At 42.8% G+C, this 26,191-nt stretch overlaps 1 protein-coding gene and 1 long non-coding RNA gene across 5 annotated transcripts; both read right to left on the bottom strand.

Moving 5' to 3' along the window:
* Positions 1–946: 946 nt before the first annotated feature.
* Positions 947–4,838, bottom strand: LOC120433266. Its single transcript, XR_005608442.1, has 4 exons — positions 3,800–4,838; positions 3,545–3,671; positions 2,943–2,989; positions 947–2,279 (listed from the first exon to the last, which is right to left on the bottom strand). It is a non-coding gene; the product is annotated as an uncharacterized LOC120433266 (long non-coding RNA).
* Positions 4,839–16,997: 12,159 nt separating this feature from the next.
* Positions 16,998–25,242, bottom strand: LOC116323158 (C-reactive protein-like). 4 transcript variants are annotated; one of them, XM_039598611.1, is made up of 4 exons: positions 19,316–19,337; positions 18,835–18,936; positions 18,133–18,234; positions 16,998–17,760 (listed from the first exon to the last, which is right to left on the bottom strand). In XM_039598611.1, exons 1-4 carry the CDS (start codon positions 19,320–19,322, stop codon positions 17,126–17,128), a joined length of 846 nt encoding a protein of 281 aa, XP_039454545.1. In that variant the 5' UTR covers positions 19,323–19,337; the 3' UTR covers positions 16,998–17,125. The 4 variants fall into 4 exon arrangements, with proteins under 4 accessions (XP_039454545.1, XP_039454548.1, XP_039454547.1 ...); XM_039598614.1 differs by lacking the exons at positions 18,835–18,936; positions 19,316–19,337 and adding an exon at positions 25,212–25,242; XM_039598613.1 differs by lacking the exons at positions 18,835–18,936; positions 19,316–19,337 and adding an exon at positions 25,212–25,227 and having other exon boundaries at positions 18,133–18,289.
* Positions 25,243–26,191: the final 949 nt, after the last annotated feature.

The following is a 26,191-nucleotide window of genomic DNA, read 5'->3' as shown; positions in this document are numbered from 1 at the left end:
AGGTGGTGAATCAGCCCAAACTACATGGGACTTGTTTAGGCTACTTGTTAATGACCTAAAGGCAGTCTGGGCCACAGTCACCGAAAACACCATTGGTAACATACTACGCCGTAATGGACTCAAATCTTGCTCGCAAGTGTTCACAAGGTTCCTCTGCTCAAGAAGGCACATATACAGGGAACATCTGAATCAGGGGTCTCCACACGTACCAGTACCTTGCTCATGGCCTCCTTTCAAGTAGCTTGCCAAACGGCTAATGAATATTACTTTGAGCACTGGAGTAGTCACTCGGCCAACCAACTTTTTCACTTTTTAGTTCAGTTCAGTTTTATTTATATGGCCAAAAGACAACAATGGTTGTCTCAGTGCGCTTTCTGTTGTAAGGTAAAGACCCTATAAAGTCTTTACGGCGCCCCCTTTGAAATACTTGCATTGTTAAAGTATGGGGAAATACCCGTACTTTAAAATATCCGAGATGTACAGCTGCTACCTTTGATTATTTGAGACTTCATCAAAACTTATGGTTTTGGTTTTGCCTTAATGCCATCTTCTCTCAGTTTTTTGAGAGAATGACTCATGCCTTTGTCTGCCTTTATGACATATGAGGTATTTAACAAATGCACAAGCATTCACAATTAAATAAATATCCATGTTGATCACTGATCACTTTGTTGTGTGATTCAAATGACAACTAGTCACAGATGAGACATTAACTAGGAAAAAACAAAGAGTATTCCCAAAGCTACCTGATGTCAGCAGCCCTCATCTATCAGGAGAAGCTAACTAATGTTAACTTTGTGCTTAAAACCAAACATCCCTCTTAAAGAATTTCCCTGTTGCAATACAGTTAAAACAGCAACTACAAAGCAAAACAAGACAAGTTAACATGTCAGTTACTAGTTAATTTATTCATTCATCTTGAAAGTCATTAACCATAACAGCTGGAGTCAAGTAATCAGCCACACTGCTGGTGACAAATATAAACAACACATATATATGAAAATAAACACAACATATAGACTTTTACTTATGTTAATATTATAAGTAAAGCATTAACAGTTTATTCTTGCCCTCATGGAACATTTGATATGTTTAAGCTTTATTAATGATTACTGAATGATTTACAATTTTTGGCACTTTGTAAAACAGCTTTTAACATTACTTGAACTAAAACCTTTAAATGTTTCTTAGATTTATAAAACTGCAACCATTAATTCACAAACATCATAGTCTTTAAAAATAGTTAATCTTGAGATAAAATAGCATGTCAACAGAAAAGGTAAACCCTTTTCTGTTGACATGCTATTTTATCTGAAATGCAAAAGTAATGTGTTTATTATTATTATTGTGTAAACAGTAAACTGTTAAAGTTTACAAAAACATTACAGTTATGCTCCTGCAGTAAACAGCCGTAAAATGGGCACTGCCAACTTTTATATCCAACAGTAATGGTGACATTTAAAAAGTCTGAGCCTTCCAAAATTTGGCTTCAGCCTGTGATTTTGCACATTTCAGACGTCCCCACATATTTATGTGCTGATATTAGAGATATTAGAGGTTAACAATCAGTGAGTTCAAAGTAAAGTGGTGAGGAGATAAGCATGCAAAGCAAAATCACATCACAACATATCAATCTCAGAATATGTGATTCAAAGCAAACAAAAGAGAAACATCATCCACATTCAGCTTTCGACTTGTAGTTTCTGTCTCTTCTAAACAGTCTAGCTCTACAGACTTGTTAGTACACAAAGGACTCAGAAACACAGATGAGTCACTGGACCACAGTCCAAACCCAGGACACAGAGGTTCAGTGAATGTGGTGCTGAAGGTGTGGAGGTGGATCAGAGTGCCAGAGGAGACTCCGTAGAAGGACAGAGTGCCAGCAGGACAGTCCACATACACCCCTACACTGTGAGAGACTGAGGAGGAGGAGGAGAAGATGGGTGTTTCTCTATTGTTGTGCCAGAATGAGTAACCAAAAGCATCAGAACACATCAGACTCCAGGACTGATCATTTCCCCAAATTTACAGTCGGCACTGTTTCCTCTTCTTCTGATGCTTTTGTAACTCACTGATATAAAACTGTCTCCTTTCCACTCAACTTCCCAGTAAGAGCGACCAATCAGCCCATTTTTGCACAAGCTGTTTCCACCAGTCAAATCTGTCTGGATGATCAGGATATGGCTGCTTGTCCTCCACAACGGTCACCTTCATGTTGTTGTCAGACAGTTTGAGTTTTTTATTTATTGAAGTCGTGTCCACTTTTAATTCACAGAAATCTGATGGAGGGAGAAACACACAGCAGAGATACAGTTTATCATCTGACACATCCAGTGCCTGTTCTTTCATTATGTTCTGTCATTTTATTTATATAAAACTTAATATCACTGTCATCCCATTCACATACAAGGTCTTAAATAATCAGGCCCCATCTTATCTTAATGACCTTATAGTACCATATCACCCCATTAGAACACTTCGCTCTCACACTGCAGGCTTACTTGTTGTTCCTAGAGTATATAAAAGTAGGATGGGAGGCAGAGCCTTCAGTTTTCAGGCCCCTCTTCTGTGGAACCAGCTTCCAGTTTGGATTCAGGAGACAGACACCTCCCCAGTTCAGCGACTAGAGCCTGAACTTCAACAGGTAACAGCCTCCATTCTACGTGTTTATGTTTTCTAGTAGTCTATCAGTAGGCTCAACGTGTGTGACTATTTTGTGCTCATACATAAATATTAAAAGAAAGCTTGTGTGCTCTCATCAGGATAGGGGTTTGTGTTGGGGTGTGGGATTGTAGCTCATAGGTTTATATTATTAACTGGTAATTATGTGACGAGCATCCGCTTTCTGGTATTTCCTTGCCTGAATTAATGAGCACGCATCAACTTATAGCATAGCGATAAAATTTGGATTTTGCTGATTTGTCATCATTTGTCAAACTTACACTTCCCCAGACCAGGTTTTAACCACTGCTGTCCACCATGGTCGAGCCTGGAGGAAGAAACACAGTAACAATGATTTTCTACTCAACATGAGATCTAACTGTTGCACAACATGAAGCCCCAGAGTTTTCCCTGTTCTTCCCAGTTTGACCCAGTTTCATTAGGTAATTATCTTTTATTTGTTCCTTATATCTAAGATTTGTAAGTACATTGTTGTTCTAACTTATCTAAGAAAATTATCAGTGTAAGCCAAGAGTACTGACAGTGTCCACTAACGTCTGTACATGTATAACTACTGGAGTACAAAAGGGTTTTTTTAATATGCTTCCCCTGGACAGTAGCTATCCACCAATAATGCTGCTAAAACACTAATGCTGCTAAAACAATCCAAGTCCGTCTAGATTTGGATTTATGCAAACCAGTTAAACCCTCCAATATGTGAAATACTGTCCCTGGAAATTAAAAGTTTGGTTTGTTCTAGCTAAAATTCAGAAATACCCAAAATTAGCTCTTCTTTAAGATGATGGCTCTGAGCAAAAAGACATTAAATCAGCAAACAATTAGCCAAAATGGTACTATATGAGCAGCCATGTTCTGTCCATACCTGAGTTTCCAGTGTGGATCTTTGAGTCTCTGCCTCACTTTTAATTTTCCTGGATGATTGTAGCGAAGGTCAAGCTCTTTCAAGTGGGAATGATTTGAGCTCAGAGCTGAGGTCAGGGAAGTACAGCCTTGTCACAAAAATGTCACAAAATGCCACAAAATTCAAGATGTTAAAAGACAATCATACAATTAGAGAATAGAAGAACCAAACAGAACTCGGAACTGTCTGTAACTGTTGAACAACTGCCATCCTGACCTGAGAGTTTCCAGTTTCCAGTTTGGACTCATCAGACCAGCAGAAAGAAGTTTCACTCCTGAATCTTGCAGGTTGTTGTTACTCAGGTCTAGTTCTCCCAGAATACATGTTTCTGAGCTTAGAGCCGAGGACAGAGCTTTGCAAGTTCTCTCTGACAGGTTACAACAACTCAACCTGAAAAACAATTAAAAATGAGCAGCTTTGTTCGATAAAAAGCTTTTGTTTTTGTCACGGACCCGGCTCTGGAGGACTCGGGGGTCCGTGAGCAGGATGGACCATTATTATTATTATTATTATTATTATGGTTATTTGGGGATGTGTGTTTGTCTGCACAATGCTGTGTTATTCTGTGGTCCACTCGTTATATGTATAGGCAGGGTGTGGGTGTATAGGTGTGGCTGTAGGATGGAGGACAGCCACCTGCAGGCCTGATGGGTGTGGCCCTGCTGGAGGACTGGCCACACCTGAAGTCCCTGCCACACACCTGGTGCTGATCAGGGCTCGTCGGGGGAGCTATTTAGGAGAGTGTTGGAGCTCCCACCGGCGCGGGATCATTAAGCTACACTCCAAGTCAGTGTGTGTAGCATTCGGAAGTACGGATCGTGTGTACGCGCGGGGTCAGTGTTAACGGCTGCTTCTGTTATTGTCCTGCAGGTGGAACGAGGGACCAGAAGGGCAGCACGCACAGGGTGTGCAGAAACACAACTGCCGGGAGCACGAGCACGGACGTCAGAGGGGAACACACACACGGGAGTCTAGGGAGCAAAGGGGGTTTATTGTGCATCTGTTACCTCACTGTAAATAAAGAGCACCGTTTGCATCGCAGAGTACCGCGACTGGGTCCTCCTTTCCCCACATCCCCACGGTCTGCCAGCCAGACCGTGACAGTTTTATTCATAAATCCACTTACAGAGCTTTCTTGGAGGCTTTGTCCACAGGCAGCAGCCCCGGAAGAGCCTCCTCTGATGCAGAGTATTTCTTTAGGTCAAACACATCCAGATCTTCTTCTGAACAAAGCAAGACGAATACCAGAGCTGACCACTGAATAGGAAACAGTTTATCTGTGAAGAGACTTCCTGAACTGAGGAGCAGTTGGATCTCCTCCACTAGAGAACGATCATTCAGTTCATTCAGACAGTGGAACAGATTGATCATTTTTTCTGCAGACAGATTCTTTCTGAGCTTCTTGATGTAGTGGACTGTTTCATGATTAGTCCATGAACTACTTCCTGTCTGTGTCAGAAGGACTCGTAGAGCGGTCTGATTTGTCTGCAGTGAAAGACCCGGGAGGAAGCGGAGGAACAAGTCCAGGTGACCATTTGGACTCTGTAAGGCCTTATCCACAGCACTCTGGTGGAGATTTTTCAGTTTAGGTGTGTCTTTAAATACTTTGAACATCTTAGATATTGTTTGCTGTTTCTCCAGCAGATTGACTTCAGAGTTGATGAAGGTCAGATGGACATGAAGAGCAGCCAGAAACTCCTGAACACTCAGATGGACGAAGCAGAACACCTTGTCCTGGTACAGCCCTCTCTCCTCTTTAAAGATCTGTGTGAGCACTCCTGAGTACACTGAGGCTGCTCTGATATCAATGCCAAACTCTGTCAGGTCTGATTCATAGAAGATCAGGTTTCCTTTCTGCAGCTGATCAAAAGCCAGTTTTCCCAGAGACTCGGTCATCTTCTTGCTCTCTGGACTCCAGTATGGATCTGTCTCAGCTCCTCCATTATATTTGATCTTCTTCACTTTGGCCTGGACCAACAGAAAGTAGATGTACATCCCAGTCAGGGTCTTGGGCAGTGGTCCTCCCTCTCTGGTTTTCAGCACATCCTCCAGAACTGTAGCAGTGATCCAGCAGAAGACTGGAATGTGGCACATGATGTGGAGGCTTTGAGATATCTTGATGTGGGAGATGATCCTGTTGGCCTGCTTCTTATCTCTGAATCTCTTCCTGAAGTAGTCCTCCTTCTGTTGGTCAGTGAATCCATCTGAGCTCTGTCACCATGCCAACATACTCAGGAGGGATCTGATTGGCTGCTGCAGGTCGTGTGGTTATCCAGATGTGGGCAGATGGAAGCAGTTTCCCCCTGATGAAGTTTATCAGCAGCACATCTACTAAGGTGGACTCTGTAACATCAGTCAGAATTGTAGTTTTGTGGAAGTCCAGAGGAAGTCGACACTCATCCAGACCATCAAAGATGAACACAACCTGGAAGTCTTCAAAGCTGCAGATTCCTGCTTCTTTGGTTTCAGGAAAGAAGTGATGAACAAGTTCCACCAAGCTGAACTCTTTCTCTTTCAGCACATTCAGCTCTCTGAAAGTGAATGGAAACAGGAACTGGATGTCCTGGTTGGCTTTGTCTTCAGCCCAGTCCAGAGTGAACTTCTGTGTTAGGACTGTTTTACCAATGCCAGCCACTCCTTTTGTCAGCACTGTTCTGATTGGTTCATCTTTTCCAGGTGAGGCTTTAAAGATGTCTTCTTGTCTGATTGTTGTTTCTGGTCTGTCTGGTTTCCTGGATGCTGTTTCAATTTGTCTGACCTCATATTCATCACTCACCCCTGCAGTCCCTCCATCTGTGATGAAGAGCTCAGTGTAGATCTGATTCAGAAGGGTTGGGTTTCCTGTTTTAGCAATCCCCTCAAACACACACTGGAACTTCTTCTTCAGGTTAGACTTGAGTTCATGTTTGCACCCTGGAGCATGGGCCCCTGAAGGATCACAAAATCATGTTATTTTTACAATAAGTTAATGCAATCAGATAAATGAAAAATAAAACAATAAAACAGCCTCTCAGGAGGAGTTAAATGGTGCAGATGTTTTGCATCATATTAAAGATGAGCTAAGGTTTGAAATACGAACTTCCACGTTGAGACTGTTTAACCTTCCATCATGTCAAAGCTAATAAAAGATTCTTACTGCTCTGAATTTGGTCAGCCAGCTTCCTCTGCTTCATTCTCCTCAGGAAGTGGAGTGTGATCTTCAGAAATGATACTCTGCTACTCTTCCTTTGCTCTTCGTCCTCATCCTGCAACATCTCATCATTCTCCCTCAGATTTGCTAAGCATTCTGGGTAATCTGCACTCAAAACTTTCTGGATCTTCCTCAGCTCGGTCTTTACAAAATTGATCATTTTTACCTCCAGTAACTGAAAAGGGAAATACACAGAGCCTATAAGCTGATTGCTAAAACTGTTTAGTGTCCAATCAGTAAAACATGAAATGCACCCTTCCATGTCATTGATACAGCATTAGCTGGTCTCACCATGAATATGGCGTCCAGGTCTGTTTGATGCTGAAGGACAGACTGACCACTGAGAACCTCTGAGCTCTGCTTGGTAACCCTGTGAGAACATTCAGCTTTAGGAAGTGTACAGTAAAGCTGCACTCTGTGTTTAATGTGAATATCATGGCTGTATGTGATTATGCTGAAGAACAACGTTTGCGTGCTGTTTGCTCTTCCAGGTGGCATCACTGTGGGCGACTGACCTTGTTTTCACCTACTTCTGATCCAAACTCTGATCACAGAGGCTGAGAGCAGTGATACATCCATGAAGCTGGATGTGAACAGCTGCATTGTTATAACAGCTGCATTGTTATAACAGTAGTTGTAATTAATACATCAATAAGTTTTCCACTTTGTTTTCACTGTTTGCTGGGTGATGATGTCACATGCTTTTACGACAGTCCAGCCGTACTAAGAGTCCAAGGAGCACCAAGCGCATTTTTCCATGAGTGTGGGGGAGTAGCGTTTTCCAGCCGTGTGCGTTCCTGCGCAAACGTAAGTTAGAACGTCTTTAGACTCAAGAGACTCAAGGACTTTATTGTCACTGTGTATGGTATTACCCAGCCTGAAACGAAATACTGTTTCTCACCAGCCTCTACAGTGCAATAAGCAATACAGTTTAAAGAGAATAAATACAGTTTAAAAAGAATAAATACAGTTTAAAAGAATGAGTTTAAAAAAGAGCAGCAAAAAAAAGGCATAAATAGCATAAAATCTAAGTTTTAAAACAAACTCCAGTCACATTCGTTCGGGTAGATAGCAGCAGTCCTTTCACAGAAGGGAATGGATAAATTAAGTAGTGTGTGTATCTTGGGAGTGTATCATATGTGTGTATGTGTGTGTGTGTGAGCGTGCGTGTGTGGATAGGGGCAACACAGTCTGCTTGTTGATCAGTGTAGCTGTGTGAATGGCTGTGTGGGTGGGGAGGGGGCACAGTCCAACCGTGAGACTGATAAATGTATCAGTCTCACGGTTTCTGCAAAGAATCCTTCCAGCATCCTGGTGGTTCTGCAGCTGATGTTCCTGTACCTCTTGCCAGACGGCAGGAGGGAGAACAGGCCATGAGAGGGGTGGTGAGAGTCTCTGATGATGGAGATAGCTCTGCGTATGCAGCGCTGTTTTTAAATCTCCTCCAGTGATGAGAGAGGGGCACCAACAATCCTCCTGGCAGTCTTAACAATCCTATCAAGTTGACACTTCTCATAGGACTTGCAGCTGCCAAACCCAGCTGTAAAACTTTCGTCACGATGTTTTCGATGGTGCCTCTGTAGAAAGTTGTGAGGTGAAGTGTGGAGAGTCCTGTTTTCCTGAGTCTCCTGAGGGAGTGGAGACGCTTTTGTGCTTTTTTGATAACTGCTGTGGTGTTAATGGAAAAGGACATGTCATCATCAAGGTGTACACCCAGGAACTTAACACTGCTGACCCTCTCCACAGCAGCACCATCTATGGTGAGGTCAGTGTGGTGATCTCTGCTAGCCTTCCTGAAATCGATCACCATCTCTTTTGTTTTGTCCACATTGATGGTGAGATTGTGGGATCTGCACCACACTCGGAGCTGCTTCACGTCCATTCTATAGGCACACTCGTCGTTATCAGGGATGAGACCAACCACAGTTCTGTCGTCTGCAAACTTCACAATGTGGTTAGTGCTGAATCTGGCCATACAGTCATGTGTGAGCAGGCTAAACAGCAGCGGGCTCAGGACACACCCCTGAGGAGAGCCTGTGCTCACTAAGATGGTCTTTGATGTTTGGCTGCCCACCTGGACTGTCTGTTTCCGCTTTGTTAAGAAGCTGAAAACCCAGTTGCAGGTTGCCGGGTCCACGTCTAATAGCATCAGCTTTTCTACCAACTGCTGTGGAATGATCGTGTTAAAAGTTGAGCTAAAGTTGATGAAAAGAACTCTGGCATAAGTGTTCTTCCTCTCCAGGTGTGGCAGCATAACGTGGAGTGTGGTGGAGATGCATCCTCTGTAGATCGGTTTGTTCTGTATGCAAACTGAAGGGGATCCCGGTCTGTTGGGAGAGTCTTCGTGATGGTAAATGGACTGGTTCTTATATAGCACTTTTCAACTCTTCTGAGCACTCAAAGCGCTTTACACAACTTGTGCATTCACCCATTTGCACAAGCACATTTTCTTAGTGCTTTCTAACTAACATCCACACACACACATTATTACTCCGATGGATGCATCGGAGAGCAATTTGGGGTTAGTATCTTGCCCAAGGATATTTGGCATGCAAACTAGGGGAAGCCAGGAATCAAACCACCAACCTTCCGATCAGTAGATAACCTGCTCTACCGCCTGAGCTACAGCCACCCCATGATGTGCTTCAAGACCAGCCGCTTGAAGCATTTACTCACAATTGGTGTGAGGGCCACAGGCCGGAAGTCATTTAAGCATGCCGGGTTGACATTCTTTGGGACTGGTATTATGGTGGCACTTTTAAGGCAAGCTGGCACAACTCCCTGTCTGCAAAAACATCTTTCAACTGCTCTGCACAGGCCTTTAAAACACGTCCAGGGATGTTATCTGGTCCCACTGCTTTGCGTGGGTTGACACTGGCAAAGACTTTCCTCACCTCAGCTGTAGACACCTGAAAAACCTGGTCCCCTGATGGCAGTGGGAGTGTTTGTGCCTGGGTGGTACTGTTATCCTCAAACCGTGCATAAAAATCATTCAGTTCTTCTGGTAGCGATCATTCCGCCTTAACGTCAGGGGAGGGGGCTTGTAGTCTGTGTTGGAAGCCCTGCCACAGCCGTCGTGGGTCTTTGTCGCTTTGTCGCTCTTGAAGTGGCTGTCCAATTTTTGTGCATACAGCCTCTTCGCTTCTTTGATCCCCTTTGACAGGTTTGTCCTTGCCAGACTGTAAGCTGCAGTATTCCCAGATTTGAAGGCGTGGTTCTGAGCCCTCAGCAAAGAGCGAACCTCTCCAGTTAGCCATGGTTTTTGGTTGGCTTGCTTCCTGATGGTTTTGACCACTGTCACATCATCTACACTTATTGATGTAGTCGATGACAGACACAGAGTATTCCTGGAGGTCAGTGTTGTTGTTATATGTTGCAGCCTCTCTGAAGATTTCCCACTGGGTGGTCGCAGAACAGTCTGTCAGGGCAGAATTTGCATCTGGTGGCCAAATTCTAACTTCTCTGACCACTGGCTTGTCGTGCTGCACTCTGGGTTTGTAAGCTGGTGTGAGTATAACAGCCAAGTCTCCAAAAGTTGAATCTGTTCATCTGGACGTAGCGTTTTGTGGGAGAAACGATAACAGCCAAGTGATCAGAGTTACCAACATGGGGGAGGGCAGCAGCTCTGTAAGAATGCTTGATGTTTGTATACTGTTTGTCTAGTGTATTCTCACCCCTGGTTGCAATGTTCACATGTTGGTAGAATTTGGGCAGAACAGATCTAAGACTTGCCTGGTTGAAATCTCCTGCTGTTATGAAGAAGGCATCAGGATGATCTTTCTGCTGCTCACTGATGTTGTTGTAGAGCTCTGTCATGGCCGCCTTCACGTTGGCATTCGGTGGTATGTAGACAGCTATAATAATAACTGCTGGCAGCTTCCGCGGCATGTAGAATGGCCGGCATTTCACAGTCAAAGTCTCTAGATGTGGCGAGTAGTGAGTTGAGACCACCACAGCATCCTGGCACCACGAGTCGTTTGTGTAAACAACTAGTCCGCCTCCTCTTTGTTTACCAGTCAGCGAGGCTACTCTGTCTGCTCTGTGTAGCGTTAGCCCCTCAAGCATCCGTGATGGTTTCATTTAGCCAGGACTCAGTGAAAATTGAGACGCAGCAGTTCCTCACATTACGTTGAGAAGCTCTCCACAGTCTGATGTAGTCCATTTTATTGTCGAAGGAGCGGACGTTAGCCAACAAGAGTGATGGTACTGCTGGCTTGTATGCATTAGCAGCTAGCCTGGCTTTAGCTCCTCCATGCTTATCCTGCTTCCGCGTCCTATCACACCGCTTTCTATGTTTCCTCTCGGGTGTTGCTTCAGGTGTAGTCGAGGTTTTCCTCCAGGTTCCTTGGCGTAGGAGTCCAAGCCCACAAGCACACTCAGTAGATTTTTCTCGTAGTGAGAGATATGGTTGTGAGTATTCGGAGAGAATCGTAATTCTAAAAGACACTGCCGCTCATACACACACTTGTTGGCAACTGATGTAACTCTACTGTTAATTTCGGGGAGTTGTTAGAAATCTGCTGAAGTTTACATCTCCACTGAGGCTAACTAGGAGGAGAAGGATCTATGCTATGACTTATTGTTTACATCCTTTAGGGGGTTTTACATTCGGAGTACCGCATTATAGGTTAGGACAACAGAACAAAAACAAGACAACAGAACAACAAAAATACAGAGGCAGGTACATGATATGGAGTGTGTTAGGAGATTTGATTGATATTGGTAGAAGCATGTAACTTACCACCGTAGCCTTTGATACTGGTCGGATTTGTGTATAGCAGTTAGATTATTTGGCCACTAGAGGGCTCTGTTGACCACCTAATTGCTTATCTTTATTAATTTTGATATATTAGGCCTTTTCTGTTGTTTTGGATATGCAGATATTCCTGCTTTCTGCCTGTTTAAAATGGCACTGTGAGATTTTCTTAAGCCAGAGGATTTAGGTGATCATTTATGTTGTAATTCATTATTGGTGTGTGATGTTGAAAAGTAATGATTGTTATTCTCCCTGTTTTCTTGTTATTTAGAACCACACATATATGCACTCCCATACTCTCACTGAGTATTCCAATTGCTGTACTACTGGCCTGCTGTTAATGTTCATTAAAGTATCTGGAAAGCACTCCCTGTCCCCACTCTCTGACTGGAGTCTTTGTCCCGAGGGAGCTATCGCACCGGCATCTCAGAGATAACTCTCTAACTGGCTGTCTGTGACGTGTTGTTTGCTAAACTCAGTAGCTTGCATCATTTCTGTGGAGGTGAGGTGATTCTATACATTGTTTTATTTTTTTTTAACTTGAAGTTTAATTGTTCTAGTTATACAGCATAAAGAGGACATAGTGTATTACACACTCACAAGGTAACTCACATTTCTCCAGATGATGCTTGGCTATTAAAAGCCAAAGCTGAGTGCACAGACACTGAGCTGGTTACAGGAGAGACTGCTGTTTGCTGGTGGAGCCTGACAGAAACAAAACCAGAATCAGACTCGACTGTAGGTGTTTGTCACACATCCTGAGTTTTGTGGTATTTTGTATCTTTTAGTTGTTGAGTATTTTTGTTCCAGCGAATAAAGCTGCGTCTTTCAGTTAATCTCTTTGTGAGGACGTGGATTTGCAGCCATGTTGCAGTCTGTCATTAAGCCTGTGTACTTAAGGACCTGTTCTGTCCAGTCAACATACGCTGTCAGATCGGCATACACTTTGACTTTATGAGCTGTATGAAGCCCTGACTTGTCGTCTCTACGCTGAGATGACGGAGCGCCCCGGCTGTCAGACTTTAGTCTTTCCAGTATGTAATCCTCTCTCCTCACTTGCTTCCCAGTTACCCAGTTCAGTTCAAAGTTGGTCAATTACCCGTGCCTCCTCTGCAATCAGCTCAATACTGCAGAAGCAAAGTCCTGGCTGCCCACCTGCAGCTCCTCCAACACGATTATCATCCACTCTAGCAAGTAAGGCCTCAGAGACCTTTAACTGTCTGCCTTCAGAAATCATCATAATCAGCTGGACAGTGCTAATAATCTGATTTCTTCCTCCTGAGTTTGCCTAATGGAAAAGACCCTGGTTCTACAGGGTTAGGGTTCAACTGAAATGTATTTACACAGCGCCATATCACAACAAGACCTGCCTCAAAGGACAAAGCCAGGACAAAGACACGCTGTGAAAGAGCCAGAGATTAATAATAGCTAATGATTAATTATTGTCAATGAGCTGCTCCTTTGTCAAAATAAACTCTTATCTGTGGTCTGAGTCTGATCTTTGGGTCACTGCAAAGACAAACTTATTCTGTTTCAAACCAAGGCAAAGAGCTTCCATTCACGAAGGACACACCCCTGGGTCCAGGTCCAGGTTCTGTTTCTGGTCCAGGCTGTTTCTGGTCCAGAATATTTAGATCCATTCTGTTGCTGTGTACTTTAACACACACACACACACACACACACACACACACACACACACACACACACACACACACACACACACACACACACACACACACACACACACAGGTTTGAGTGTGGATAATGATGTAACAGTGATATGAGTGCTGAGTTGTGACCTGGAGAAGTGTCCTGACAGTCAGGGATGGTCACATGTTGCCCACATTTTCTGATAAAGCGGTATGAGAACAACACACAGTGAAGAAGTCAGAACTTTTCATACACTAATTAAAACTCAGAAACCCGTCCTTTACAGAGTTACTGAGACTCTGCTGTGGACTAAACTGTGGTCTGTGAAAAATACACTTGTGCTGTCGACAGGTTTGATATCGAACAGTGTGTGCCAGAGGTGCACATCCAATCCTGATGAAAACCTCTGAATCCTGGTTTTATCTTTAACTTCTTCCATAGAGACGACCTCCCCCATACCATTAATAACAGGCTTTGACACACAAATAAAGATGTGGTTTCGGGGTTTTTTCCAATGGTAGCTGCACAGACAGAGGCTACCCTCGCTGATACTAATACAAACCCACACACTGTGTCCTATAACAGGGCCTGAAATATGGTTCAGAAAAGAACTTCACGGGTAACAAGACCTCTTACATTCTTGACTTATAAAGCTTTGCATGGACTGGCACCAGCCTGCATCTCTGATATGCTACAGCCCTATGTCCCTAGCAGGTCCTGAGATCATCTGATCAGGGCTTACTTGCTATAAAATAGACTAAGATGAGAACTAAGGGTGATAGAGCTTTTGCCACTGTGACCCCTAGACTGTGGAACTCTCTCCCCCTAACCTTAAGAACTGTGGACTCAGTAGTTTTTTTTTTTTTTTTTAAACCCCTCAAAACTCACCTTTTTAAAACTGCTTTTGGTTCATTTTTGCCTGTTTTATATTGTCTGTTTTACCTTTTTATAATACAATAAGTTTAAGCTGCTCCAAAGTGTCAAACCAGTTCAGCCATTCCTGGCATTTTTCACCACTGACTCAAACTCAGACTACAGTCACGCTGTCCACAACACTGACCACCAAAATACAAATCCTTCATTCTGAAATCAGTGTTCTCAGATTCAGATTCTTCACTGGATTAATACTGACGAGCCCACGCAGCCAGTCAGCATTCGGAAGCATTCGTGCTGTACAGTGAGAGTGATCCACACACGTTCACATTTCTCTGGAAGGATTCTCACCTGCTGAACTCACCTTAGGTCAGTTTCCAGGCACTTTACAGCTTCCTGTGTGGACAAAACATCTGGAGAGAAGCAGTTGCTCGTTCTCCTCGTCAGTCCTGGAGTCTGTGAGTGTTTGATCTTAACACAGTGTCACATGCTCATAACCTCAGAGAAAAATCAGATGTCAAAACCAGTCTAACCTGTGAGGAAAGACCCGGTCAGGGTCAGAGAGTGCACACATCAGATGATGTAATTCAGCGGTCTCTCCAACAGATGGAGCGAACTGATGATCTGATGAGTTCTGAGTTCTTTGGATTCACGTGTAGAAATGTTCTGCGGAAACAGCCAATCAGCATCAGAGTAAAATGACAGCCAGTCACAGAGCATGAGGACCACAGTCAACGTTTCCTCTTCTTCACTTTCTCCAGTTTATGCTCCAGTGAGCATCTAGACAGGATTAAATACATTTTAGACATGAAGTTGAAAGATGTCATGGACTAACTCACCACCAGAGGTCTCTCTGTCTCCCTGTATGACTGACATGATGAGGGCCTCTAAAGTGTGAAACTCGCCCTGTGACAAACTGTCCAAGACGTCTGAGCTCCAGCGTTTGTGACTGAAAATCAAAGGTTTTGAGTGTGGGTGTTACTGAGCACTGATTTGCAGGCACGTCTTGTTCTCTAAAACCTAAAGAATATGGATTTGATCAACTGGTCCCTCAACGCAATTGACACCCTTTTCTCAATGAGAATCGTGGGTTCGGGAGAGCCCGAATGTCCTGGAGGGACCACTGTTGGGCACGTTACTTTGAAAAAGTACTAATTACTTCTTCAAAAAAGTAACTGGGTTAGTAACTGAGTTACAAGATTATAAAAGTAATTAATTACTAGGAAAAGTAACTATTGCGTTACTTTAAAAAAATGTTTAATCCTCTGGGATCCAGGGTATAATTGGCCGTTTTTGACTACTTTTGATTTTACCTCTACATTTCACCTTTAAAAACTATTTACTTTGCCTTGTTTGGTATCATTCTTTTCAGCAAAACCTCACATGTCTGAATTTACAGTTATGTTTTCATTTTGACATACTGTATTAACATAACTGATCTAAAATCAGACAAAAAACATAAAATCCGAGTAGAAAAAGTTATATTTTTTACTGTAACAATCACAAACTACATACTCCAAACACGCTAAATGTCACAATTCTCTCACATCTCAAAACTCGCGCTCACTCTCTCTTTTTTCTGCTCTCTTTCTTTCTTTCTCTCTTTCTCTCTCGCCTTCACTCCAAAAACTTCCCCCTCTTCTTAAACACCCAAATGTCATGTTGCCATATCATTTTTTGATTGGTCGACATTGTACATTTTTCCACCAACAAGAAAGGGGTGTTTTTTGTTTTGTCTTGTTTTTTTATTTTTTGGTTATAAGCAGAGAGTGCTTGCTTGCGCTGTCCTTAGACAGTAAACGTGACAACAGTATTCAGGAAAAAACCCAGCGTATATATTGTTTATCATTGTTTATCTGGTTTTGTTTATCTTGTTTTAATTTAAAAACTGGTATATAGCACCTTGTTGCTTTGTCATCTTGAAGTGGTCATATGATTGGTTTACCACGACTACTTTATTCTTCCTCAGCCAAACAGCAGCACCCATATGATTGTTTTGCCCCCTAGCTCCAGGTGTTGTGCCAAAAAGTGATCGTCTGCCAGAAAGTGATTGCTGTCCGCGGGAGCGCACGCAGCTACTTAAAGCTGTAGCGCTCAGATTACTTACGTAGTTAGCTACTTCCGTACAATTGATATAACGAGTGGTAAGCTGACACAGCTTCAACCGTCTGTTTGTTGAAAAATAGTAACGCGACCGCACCGCATTTTCTTGTCAGTAACGGTAACGGCATTGTAACGATAGAAATAGTAATTAGTTAGATTACTCATTACTGAAAAAGGTAACGCTATTACTTACAACGCCGTTATTCCCATCACTGGGAGGGACATTTCCTGCTGGATACACGATGGAGTGGTGGCAGAAGTGATGCTTTGTTTGCCTCAATTGAGGACATATAAGATTTATACCTACAGGACGGTTTACTTTTGCTAAACAGGGCGAAGGGAAACTCTCTCAGTTGAACACAGGATACATACACATACACATGCACACACACACACACACACACACGTATACAGACACTGACATACACTCCCCTCAAATCTCCTACCAGAAGCTCAGTCTGAGTAGAGTTGTCTTTTAATCTCCTCCATCCCCTATTGTGCTGTACATTGTTTTTCTTTAAGCTACCTGTTCTGACCTGTCTCCCTGATGTGATGTTTGTGTTACATATGTATGGTCAGAAGAGATCCAGTTTTGCTGCAGGCAACTGCAAGTGACAAATAAAGCTTCATCGTCATCATAATCTAGCTGGCATTAGCTCATAGCTTAGCTCTCACTAAAATGGCAGCAGCCAAATGCTAACCCTGAGGCTTTTAAATGCATAATCTTCAGTGTGCAGGTGTGACCATATAGCAGTAACTTCGTTTACCTCCCCTACATGTGACATGCTGACTGGATTATGTTGATGTAAATCTTGTGAATAAATAAATGAAGCTGAGCAGAATGAGACATCAGAACTTTAATTGATCTGGAAACGATGACACAGAATCAGCCAGCATGAAGCATCCACAGAGTGGCTGCTGTTTCATAAAAAGTTGAAACTTGAAGCCCGATGCTCACAGTAAGAACACTTTACTGACAGACTGGTTCCTCAAAATCTGCGTCCTGGATGGAGACGTTCCCTGACACCTCAAAGTTCAGGTTGTTCCAGTTGAGGAGGTTTCCTGGAGAGAAGGAGCCCTGATTCATGTAGGACCTGAGGTCGCACGCAGACACCACCCGGTCCCACATGTGCAGGTCGGTAATGTCACCTTCAAACGAGTCATTCCTGTCAAACCCACCTCCGTATGCATCCTGCTCCTGACCGACAATGATGCTCAGATCACCACGGACCAGATAGTTCTGTCCTACCAACTTCTGTGAGGTTCGAAGTCCGTTCAACCAGAGCTGGGTCAGCCCGGTCCGAGAGTCCCAGGTCCAACAGACCGAGTTCCAGTCCATCCTGTTGGTGGGTAGCTTTGTGAAGACGTAGGTGTCGTCGCCCGCGTGGACCTTGTAGGACCCCTCAGCATCTTTATTTAGCATCAGAGCATTTGAGTGGTCTCGGGTGGCCAAAGAGAAGAGCCCCTGCATCCGGTTCAGCTGGGAGAAGAAGCGAAGGCAGACAGTCATGACAGTGATCAAGCGGGTGTTAGCACGAAGAGCAACGCGGGGCTGGTTTACGCTTTTGGGGTCGCTGGGAAATGTGAACTGTTTCCCCGACAGATCTGCAGGGGGAAAAAAAGGAGACAGGATGAACTCACAGAGCTCCTGGTTATCTAGAGCAGCTCTGTGATGAAAAAACTTGTGAGCTTTACCACTAAAATAAGCATAAAACAGCGGCAACAACAACAGCATAAATACATAAAAACAGTTCAGTGGGAAAAAAAACAGCTCCACAAGCTGACACAAACAAAAGAATTCAAAAGAAAAGAGAGAGTGGAATAAACTCAATGAGCGGAAGCTGTGAACTAATCAGATGTCTGTTAAAGCTAAAATCAGTCTGAACTCAGATCAGTGAAACTGAGACGTGCTTTAAAGACCAAGATTGAGGAGCATGATTTAATGGCGTCACTCACGGTCATTTGGCCGTTTCTTACCTCGAACCTCACTCCTTCCGACAGTCCAGAGAAGGATGAAGAGCAGCATCGATGAGGACTCCATGATGATGATGATGAGAAACAAGAGGACTTCCACTGGAGCTGTGGTGTATGAAGATGGTGTTGGTGGTTATTGTGGTTTCAGTGTCTTTTACACCTGCTTAGAAAATAAATGGCTCGTTTAAATGATGCAGTTACTGTTTTTAAAGAGATATCACTGCTTTTCTGACAGCTGAAGAGTCGGTGCTTTATCCAATAATAAGGTGTAACTAACAATAATGCACTGAATACTGCAGCAGTGGTGCTTCTCTTTGTCTTGTCTCCTTTGAGCAGAAACAGTCTGACAGGAGAAATCATGATTCTCATTCTTATTCCTTTGTGGTTGTTTAGTTTCCAATCCATCTAACCTTGTTTCATCATCCAATCACAGCCAACCATCCAAGTCTCCCACACTCAGCAACTTTTTCACTTTTTCTGGAGAAAGCAGAAGGGTGAGACTTCCTGTTTTTGTGATTTCTAAATGTTGGACTACTTTCCTGAAATGTTTGAGGAGTCAGCAGTTTTTGTGTTGTTTCTTCATATCTGTGCAGCACAATACAGGATGATACAGGCCAATACTTTAAAGACAACCTCACATGAGCTGTTGCTCAGGAGGAAGAGCAGGTTGTCTATCAGTCAGTGCGTTGGTGGATCGACACTTACAGTAAGCAGCTTTAGTGAAGATTACAAATGATCTTCTTATGGCCTCTGACAGTGGACTCATCTCTGTGCTTGTCCTGCTGGACCTCAGTGCAGCGTTCGATACTGTCAACCATAATATTCTATTAGAGTGATTAGAGCATGCTGTAGATATTACAGATACTGTGCTGCAGTGTTTTGTATAATATCTATCTAATAGAGTCCAATTTGTTCATTTAAATGGAGAATCCTCTTCACACACTAAGGTTAATTATGGAGTTCCACAGGTTTCAGTGCTAGGACCAATTCTGTTTACAATATACATCATGCTTCTCTTAGACAGTACCATTAGAAGGTATAGCATACATTTGTTTAGAAACTAAACAGAAACTAAACGATCTAATAAGAACTCATAAGCACAAGAAAACCAAACATAAACCCCTCAGAGAATCTAACCCAATGTAGAATATCATTTCAACTAGATTCAAACAGTCCAAACACAAACCTGACATCAGAGACCCAGGCCCATGAAAGAAATACAGCAGAATGATCCCTTAATGGTCAAACTAAACTTTCTGAATGTGATTGTGATGCACGTAGTTTCTCTCACACTTGGGATGAGTCTGTGTTCACAAGCCCGTCTGTGTGCTGCATGTCTTCATTTAAACCTCTGATCGTGTTGGTCATTTAGAGTGTAGCTCAGGAGGAAGAGCAGCTCACATAGTAATTGGAACTGTGGTGGTTCACTCCCCGTCTGCTTCAGTCTACATGCCTCAGGCAAAATACTAATCCTGAGTTGCTGATTGTGTGTGACTGCACATAGAAGAAAGTGCCTGAGTGAGTGAGGCTTTGAGTATATAACAATGAGTCACTTTACTCAACTCAGTCTGAACCTGTGATGAGTTCAGCTTTACCACCGCTCTGATCAGCTGAGACAAGGTCTGACAGATAATTTCACAAACAGGAAGAACAAGAGGAAGTTTGGGTGTGACTGTAGGCAAGAGGCACCTTAACCTCAGCCTGCAGGAGAAGCCCTGGTTCATTGAAAAGTGCATGAACAGCTGGAGAACACGTCTGTCCTGTTCCAGCACTCGCACACAGACAGCTTCCTGCAGCAGAGCTTTAAAGAGGACATAAAACACTACACATATAAAGGCTAAGCAGTAGGGGGCTGTTAGCTGTAATGTTTGGGGTTAGTAAAGAACTTTACTAGCAGACCCTGTTTGAGTCCAAACACTTCAGCTTTTAAACTGTTATGTTGTAAACATAACAGGATGTATTTGGGAACAGAAAGATTATTTTATTGGATAAAATAGCACTAATCACATCAGCCGATTGCGCCGCTCGCTGCTCTCGGCCAGAGGAGGAAAAATCACTTCCTTCCTGGTAACCACCAGTCACCTGACTCAAACAGGCTCTCCTCCAAACAGTGCTCAATCATAGAGTGCTTTACTAATGAGAACATTACGGCTAACATGGAGTTCAGGAGACAGTGTAGTTGACACTCTTGTATTATCAGGCAGGTAAAGATTCAGCTCAGACAGCTGTGGACTGTGTCAGGCAGTGTGCACACGGAGAAGTGAAGTTCGATTCATAATTCAAAGTATACATTAGACCAGGGGTCTACATGCAAACTTGCTGAGGGATTGGCTGTGTTAGTTCAGTGAGAGAGTCAAGAATTAATGTCTGCATTTTTATATTGTTAAATACAAACAAAATGATAGAAGTGCTGCCATGTAGAGAAAGAGAGGACCAGTGTGTTTATTTGGTAGTTAAATGAAAGGCTTCAGTTAGCTAAGAGTGAAAAAAAAAAGTCTTGTTATACAATATTTGAAATTTAAAAAAACAAAAAACAAACAAACGCTACATTGTAGGAAATATTTGTGGGTGTTTTCTTGCTTGTTTATTTTGTACTACTTGAACACTAAAGTGGCCCTCCAATGAGACAACGGTGCCAGCAGTGGCCCACAGCTCCTCTAAGTTTGGCACTCCTGTATCAGACCCATGAAAACAGGAAATATTTGTGATTGGCTGTTGATAGCGAGCTGCTGTGGTTTACACTAGGCGTTCTCCTCGGGGTCCTCCCCTATGGCAGCGATCTTCTTATCTTACACTTGTAACCAGACATGTTTTATTTTCATGCTGATGTCTGTTTTAACTGATACAATGAAGTCTCTGTTGTTGACTAGAGCACCCTGTTATCATACATCCAAGGCTAAGCAGCTGTCCTGTCTCAGACTGTGCTGTGTAAACTAAGCTTCCTGCTACAGACACAGACAGTAAAGTTGACAGTATATCCTGCTTTAATATAAACTCACTGCCTCAGTACTACAGTGATCCCCTTACTCTGTTTACTTTCCTCTGAGCTAGCTTAGCTAACATAAACTAATGTGAGTCTGTTAGCCAACCACATGACGTCACGCTCCGTACTGACAGAAGATGGCGCTAAACATGGTTTTAAACTTTAAGCTCTTGTTTCTTAAAGCCAGCGTCACAGACTAAGTTATGTCTGTGTGAGTGTCTGTGATGCTGGGGTAAATGAGGTTTTATGTGTTCAGTGTTTCATGTCCCCTTTAACTGCAGATTCGAGCTGTTTGTGGTGCAGAGTGTGACCGTTTGTTCAATTCTGTTTGACAGGTCTGTCAGGAAGTTGATTCTCTGATAAAAGCTGTAACGTGTGAGTGATCTGACTTTGCTGTGCGTCTGTGAGCTCGTATTAGCCTGCGACCTTGGGCAATCTATCACAGCTCAAGGCTTATTGACTCTGTGACATCACGACTGAGCACCGCCTTGAGCCTCTGTTTCCTTTGTGCTCATTGGTTCAGGTGTCACTTGCTCTGCAAGCAGCTCTGCAAGCAGCTCTGCAGTCACACAAGGCTTCTGCCGTGCTCTGAGTCGAAAGTCTTTCCCCTGATAAACCCTCCAGATTATAATTTAAAACATTCTGACACAAAAGCAAATCCCCAAACTGAAAATAAAAAGAAGCTGGTATGTCACATGATCCTCATCTGGGAATCAAAAGCAAAGCAGAAAAATATTTGTTGAACCTCAGAAATGTTTCAGCTTCACATCAAACTACAGACCCGGAGGCTGGTTTTATTAACAATGTGGGCAGGAACTGAGGCCATCTATGGGCAGAACTTTTTGCCATCAGAAACGGAATTTGAATAAGTTAAATTTGAATTTGAATTGCTTGCATTGAATCTGAGTTGTAACTTGAATAAAAGCTTTTTAAAACTGAATTTGAATTAGCTTAATTTGAAATTCAATTTATTGGTTTGAAAATGATCATCACTAAATTGAAATTTAATTTTATATTTTGAAAAGGAATTCATTTGTGTTGAAACTGTATTTTATCCTTTAAAAATGTAGCTCTCGAATAATTTCAGTTTCACTCTCACCATTCAGCTTCAGTTCTACAATTCAATTTCAGTTCCAAAATTCAGTTTTTGGGACTTACATCTGGTTCCGGTTCCAGAGTAATCGAGCGCAGATTAATAGAACTACATTTTACCAGCAGACCGAAAGTGTTACTGATGGGAATTTACAGCATCTTGAGCTGCATTAAGACTTCAGAAGTCATTCGTCATGTCGAATGACCAGCGGATAAACTCTCCAGATTGGTAATATTGGTAATAAATGTATTAACCGATACATGTATACAGTTGATGTTATGAACACCCTGAATATAATTTGCCCTTTAATATGTCGCAAGGTAAATACAGGTAATTAGAGCAATCAAACTGTTAAATCAAATGACATGGTATGTAACTCTGAAGGAGTTAAAATATTTTCAGAGTTCTAATTTTCTGGAGGCCTGTGAAGATAGCATAAAAGCGGGACCTTGCATGGGGAGATGCACGAGGTTAGCTGAACCAAAGTGAGAGACTCGGCTAGTTTTACTGAGGTTAACTAGCACAAAAGAGTGTGTGACTAGAAAGCTGACCGTGAGAGAGCTTCAGTAGGGTGAAGTGACTTTTTGTTTCAATTTTGATTTCCAAAACGACCGAGGCACTTACTGCTCAGTCATATGGACTGTCGGAGAACTGACTGCCTAAAGAGACAACATGGATTTAACATGATTTAAAACTGTAAGTCCTTTGTGCTCTTACTGGGGAGAAGAGGATTTTTCTCCATCGTCCGGCGTGAGCAACAAACAGGCCTGCAACAAGTGTGAATGTGAGTATGTGTGAATATTGTATGTTTAGTGGATTTATATAACGTGTTTTGAGGGTAGGAGTACTTACCAAAAGGTGATAACATAAGTTGGGTTGTTTAATATAATTTGAAAGGAATTATGTCATTTATACAGTGTATTTCATTTGTTGTATCATTTGATTTAAAAAGGGATGTGTTGTACAGTATTTGTCTCTGCCCTTACGTTCAGTAAACGCTTCGTTTGTGTTAAAGAGTTGTGTGGGTCGTTTCTTTACTACTGAAGAAACTCAGGAGAGTTTTTTTGTACTCGGCAAGTACTCAGATCCAAGTATCCCATCGGATGTTTGAAAAAATTTTAGATCCCAGCAACAAATGACACTCAGACAGAAACTGGTTCACCCGAAAGACAAAACTGCCTAAACACAGACTGAACAACGTGGTGTATGCTGTACAGTGCAGTCATGAAGAACTTGCCTAAACATTTTAACATATTTGTCATGCCTATGTAGCCGGTGTATAAAGAGGGACGAGGAATGCCCAGACCTCCCAGTGTACTCTTAGACCCAGCAACACACTCAGACAGAAACTGGTTCACCCGAAAGACAAAACTCCTAAACACAGACTGAACAACGTGGTGTATGCTGTACAGTGCAGGAATGCCCAGACAGAGACCACAGCCACTTCACAAGCGCATGGCACAACATAGAAGAGCCACCTCCACAGGACAAGACTCAGCAGTCCACCTGCATCTTAAGGATAAAGGTCACTCTTTCGAGGATGCCAATGTTCACATATTGGACAGAGAGGACAGATGGTTTGAAAGAGGAGTGAAAGAGGCCATCTATGTCCACTGTGAGCGACCATCTTTGAACAGAGGCGGTGGTTTACGACACCAACTGTCTGCCATCTATAATCCAGTTTTGAGTTCCCTCCCCAGACGCCTTAACGCCCACTCACATCCTGGGCCATCTGACCTCAGGAAATCACATGACAAGGTGGGGCCAGGTTTCACAATGGGCTCACCCGAAACCCTGGCTGATTAGGTCCCACACCCGCTTTCACAACTTGGCGCATGTGATTAGAGGATCACCAGGGGTCCTTTGTCCCTCCTTGGGGGATACTCCCACTGGGTTTAAATCTGGGACTCTCGGCCATTTGACCTTAGAACTGAAGAAGCTTCTCGGATGAGAGGTGAAACGTCTTCAAGCAACTTAAAGAAGTCCAGACGCTTTTTTCTTTGCAAACTCCTTTGACTAAGATTCAGATAATTATTTATTAAAAGCTAGACATTTTAAATGAGAATAAGAAAGAAAAGTATTTCTTTGTGCCCCCTTTCCCTGTTAATGCCCTACCTGGCCCCCTGGCAAAACTTTGCTAGACTCACCCCTGCACAGTTACCAGCTGTCAGCTACATAGAAAAGGATCCTGGTGTTATTTGTCTCTCAGAAACAGTTCATAACTTCCCTTCAACTCATTCATGTCACCTAAAAGGTAACCCTGTTTCTCCATCACCTGTTCAGCTCTGATGATTCAGTAAGGATATATCCTGGTTTCATCTTCATGTTTCCCTCTCACCACATATCCAAACCGATATCAAATCACTGTCAGTAACATCATAGCACCCACCCAGCTGTATAGAAACTCCGTCATGCTAGCTAGTACGCATTACCAGTTATTATAACTGACTGTAAAAAGTCAGCACAACGAAAATATGCCCCAGTATGGCCAGTCCAGCTATGATCGGTACGAGGGAAATTTCTTTTGCAGTTCGTCTGAAAAGAAGCACTTGCGCTTTGGGATCTTTTAAACATCATTAGGCGCGTTGCTGCACGCTGTCAGTCCCGTCTGTGAGCAGTGTTGCCAACTTAGCGACTTTGTCGCTATATTTAGCGAGTTTTCAGACCCCCTAGCGACTTTTTTTCTTAAAAAAGTCGCTAAAAAAAGACGTGAAAGCACGTATCCCTTTTACTCTCAACAAGCAGCGGGTGCTGTAACACAGTCAGTTCTTCTTTTACTCTTTTACTCTTATGCTGTTTTGTGGATCACAAGGTTTAAAACTACTTATAAACACACACACACAAAGTAACTCCACCAGAGTGCCTATTTCGGTCACTTTTGCCGGTCCAAGCCGGGTAAAGGAGCAGGGTTGGAATTGTGACATTAAAAAAAATAATAATTGCTAAAGAAATTTAATTTGTAGTTCTAAATAAACTCTAAATGCATTTAGGACGTTTTTTACTCACTTTATGTCTCTTCCACGATGTTATTTCTCTCTCCAACAACATAGGTTACAATTATATTAGCATGACCAATTATGCAAATTAGGTGATGACGTCATTTAGCGACTTCTAGCGACTTTTAGGACAACCAATAGCGATTTTCCTTACTGAGGAGTTGGCAACACTGTCTGTGAGTGCAGAACAAGCGCTCACAAAGCAGCAGTTCGGGGATGACGTCTCACACATGGGTCCTCTGTCGGAATATAGGAAAACCCGGACATTTATTTCAATCTCAAAAATCCCCCCGGACGCCCTGGACAGAACGTGAAAAGTGGACATGTCCGGGGAAAAGAGGACGGTTGGTCACCCTACCGTACAGTAACTTTTACGCTTATTGTAGCTGTTAGCTAAAAACGCTAATTTAGCGTAGTTTGCCCTGGGTTCAACTTTGACAAATATGATCGACTGTTTCTAGTAGAATTCCAAAGTTGTCATCTTGTACCCTCTCAGAGCCCCGTAGGCTTGTAGAGACCCCCTACAGTAGGGAAACATGCAAATGAATCCAAGCCATTGTATTTTAGGTTTATTTATGTCTTAAACAGCATCCCAACTCTATAGCTAACTTAATAACTTTAGCTTAAGTGAATAGTTAGTCTAATTCATTAGTGCAGCATTACTGGATCACCTCTGTTTGAAGTCATTTGATATGATATGTGACTATCACTGTGTTTGACTACCGTAATAATTCTTAGGTTACTAAGTGCATGCTTAATTAGCTGTTTGGTTTTTTTAAACATACTGCTCCATTGTTATGTTTGTCAGGCTGAAGTTGTCGGGTCATCAAGGCACCTCCTAAATCTACCATCTTTTACAGGTGTTTTGTGCCAGAAATGGAGTGTCCACTGAAGACTGAAGATACTGAATCTCTACGCCATGCCATTGAGCTGTCTTGTGCGTTCATCTAGACAAGAGACATTTACTTGACCACTCTCACATGCTCTGTA

This window comes from Oreochromis aureus, linkage group 15, assembly GCF_013358895.1.
Source record: "Oreochromis aureus strain Israel breed Guangdong linkage group 15, ZZ_aureus, whole genome shotgun sequence".
Classification (NCBI taxonomy): domain Eukaryota; kingdom Metazoa; phylum Chordata; class Actinopteri; order Cichliformes; family Cichlidae; genus Oreochromis; species Oreochromis aureus.
The sequence above is the reverse complement of the archived record's forward strand: the minus strand, read 5'-3'. Positions and strand labels throughout refer to the sequence as shown.

What these genes read in the sequence shown, in the direction of transcription:
- LOC116323158 (XM_039598611.1), bottom strand. An exon ending in CTTCACTAAAGCTGCTTACT is followed by an intron (nt 18,235 to 18,834) that starts GTAAGTGTCGAT and finishes CATACACCACAG; the next exon opens with CTCCAGTGGAAGTCCTCTTG. An exon ending in CGGAAGGAGTGAGGTTCGAG is followed by an intron (nt 17,761 to 18,132) that starts GTAAGAAACGGC and finishes TTCCCCCTGCAG; the next exon opens with ATCTGTCGGGGAAACAGTTC.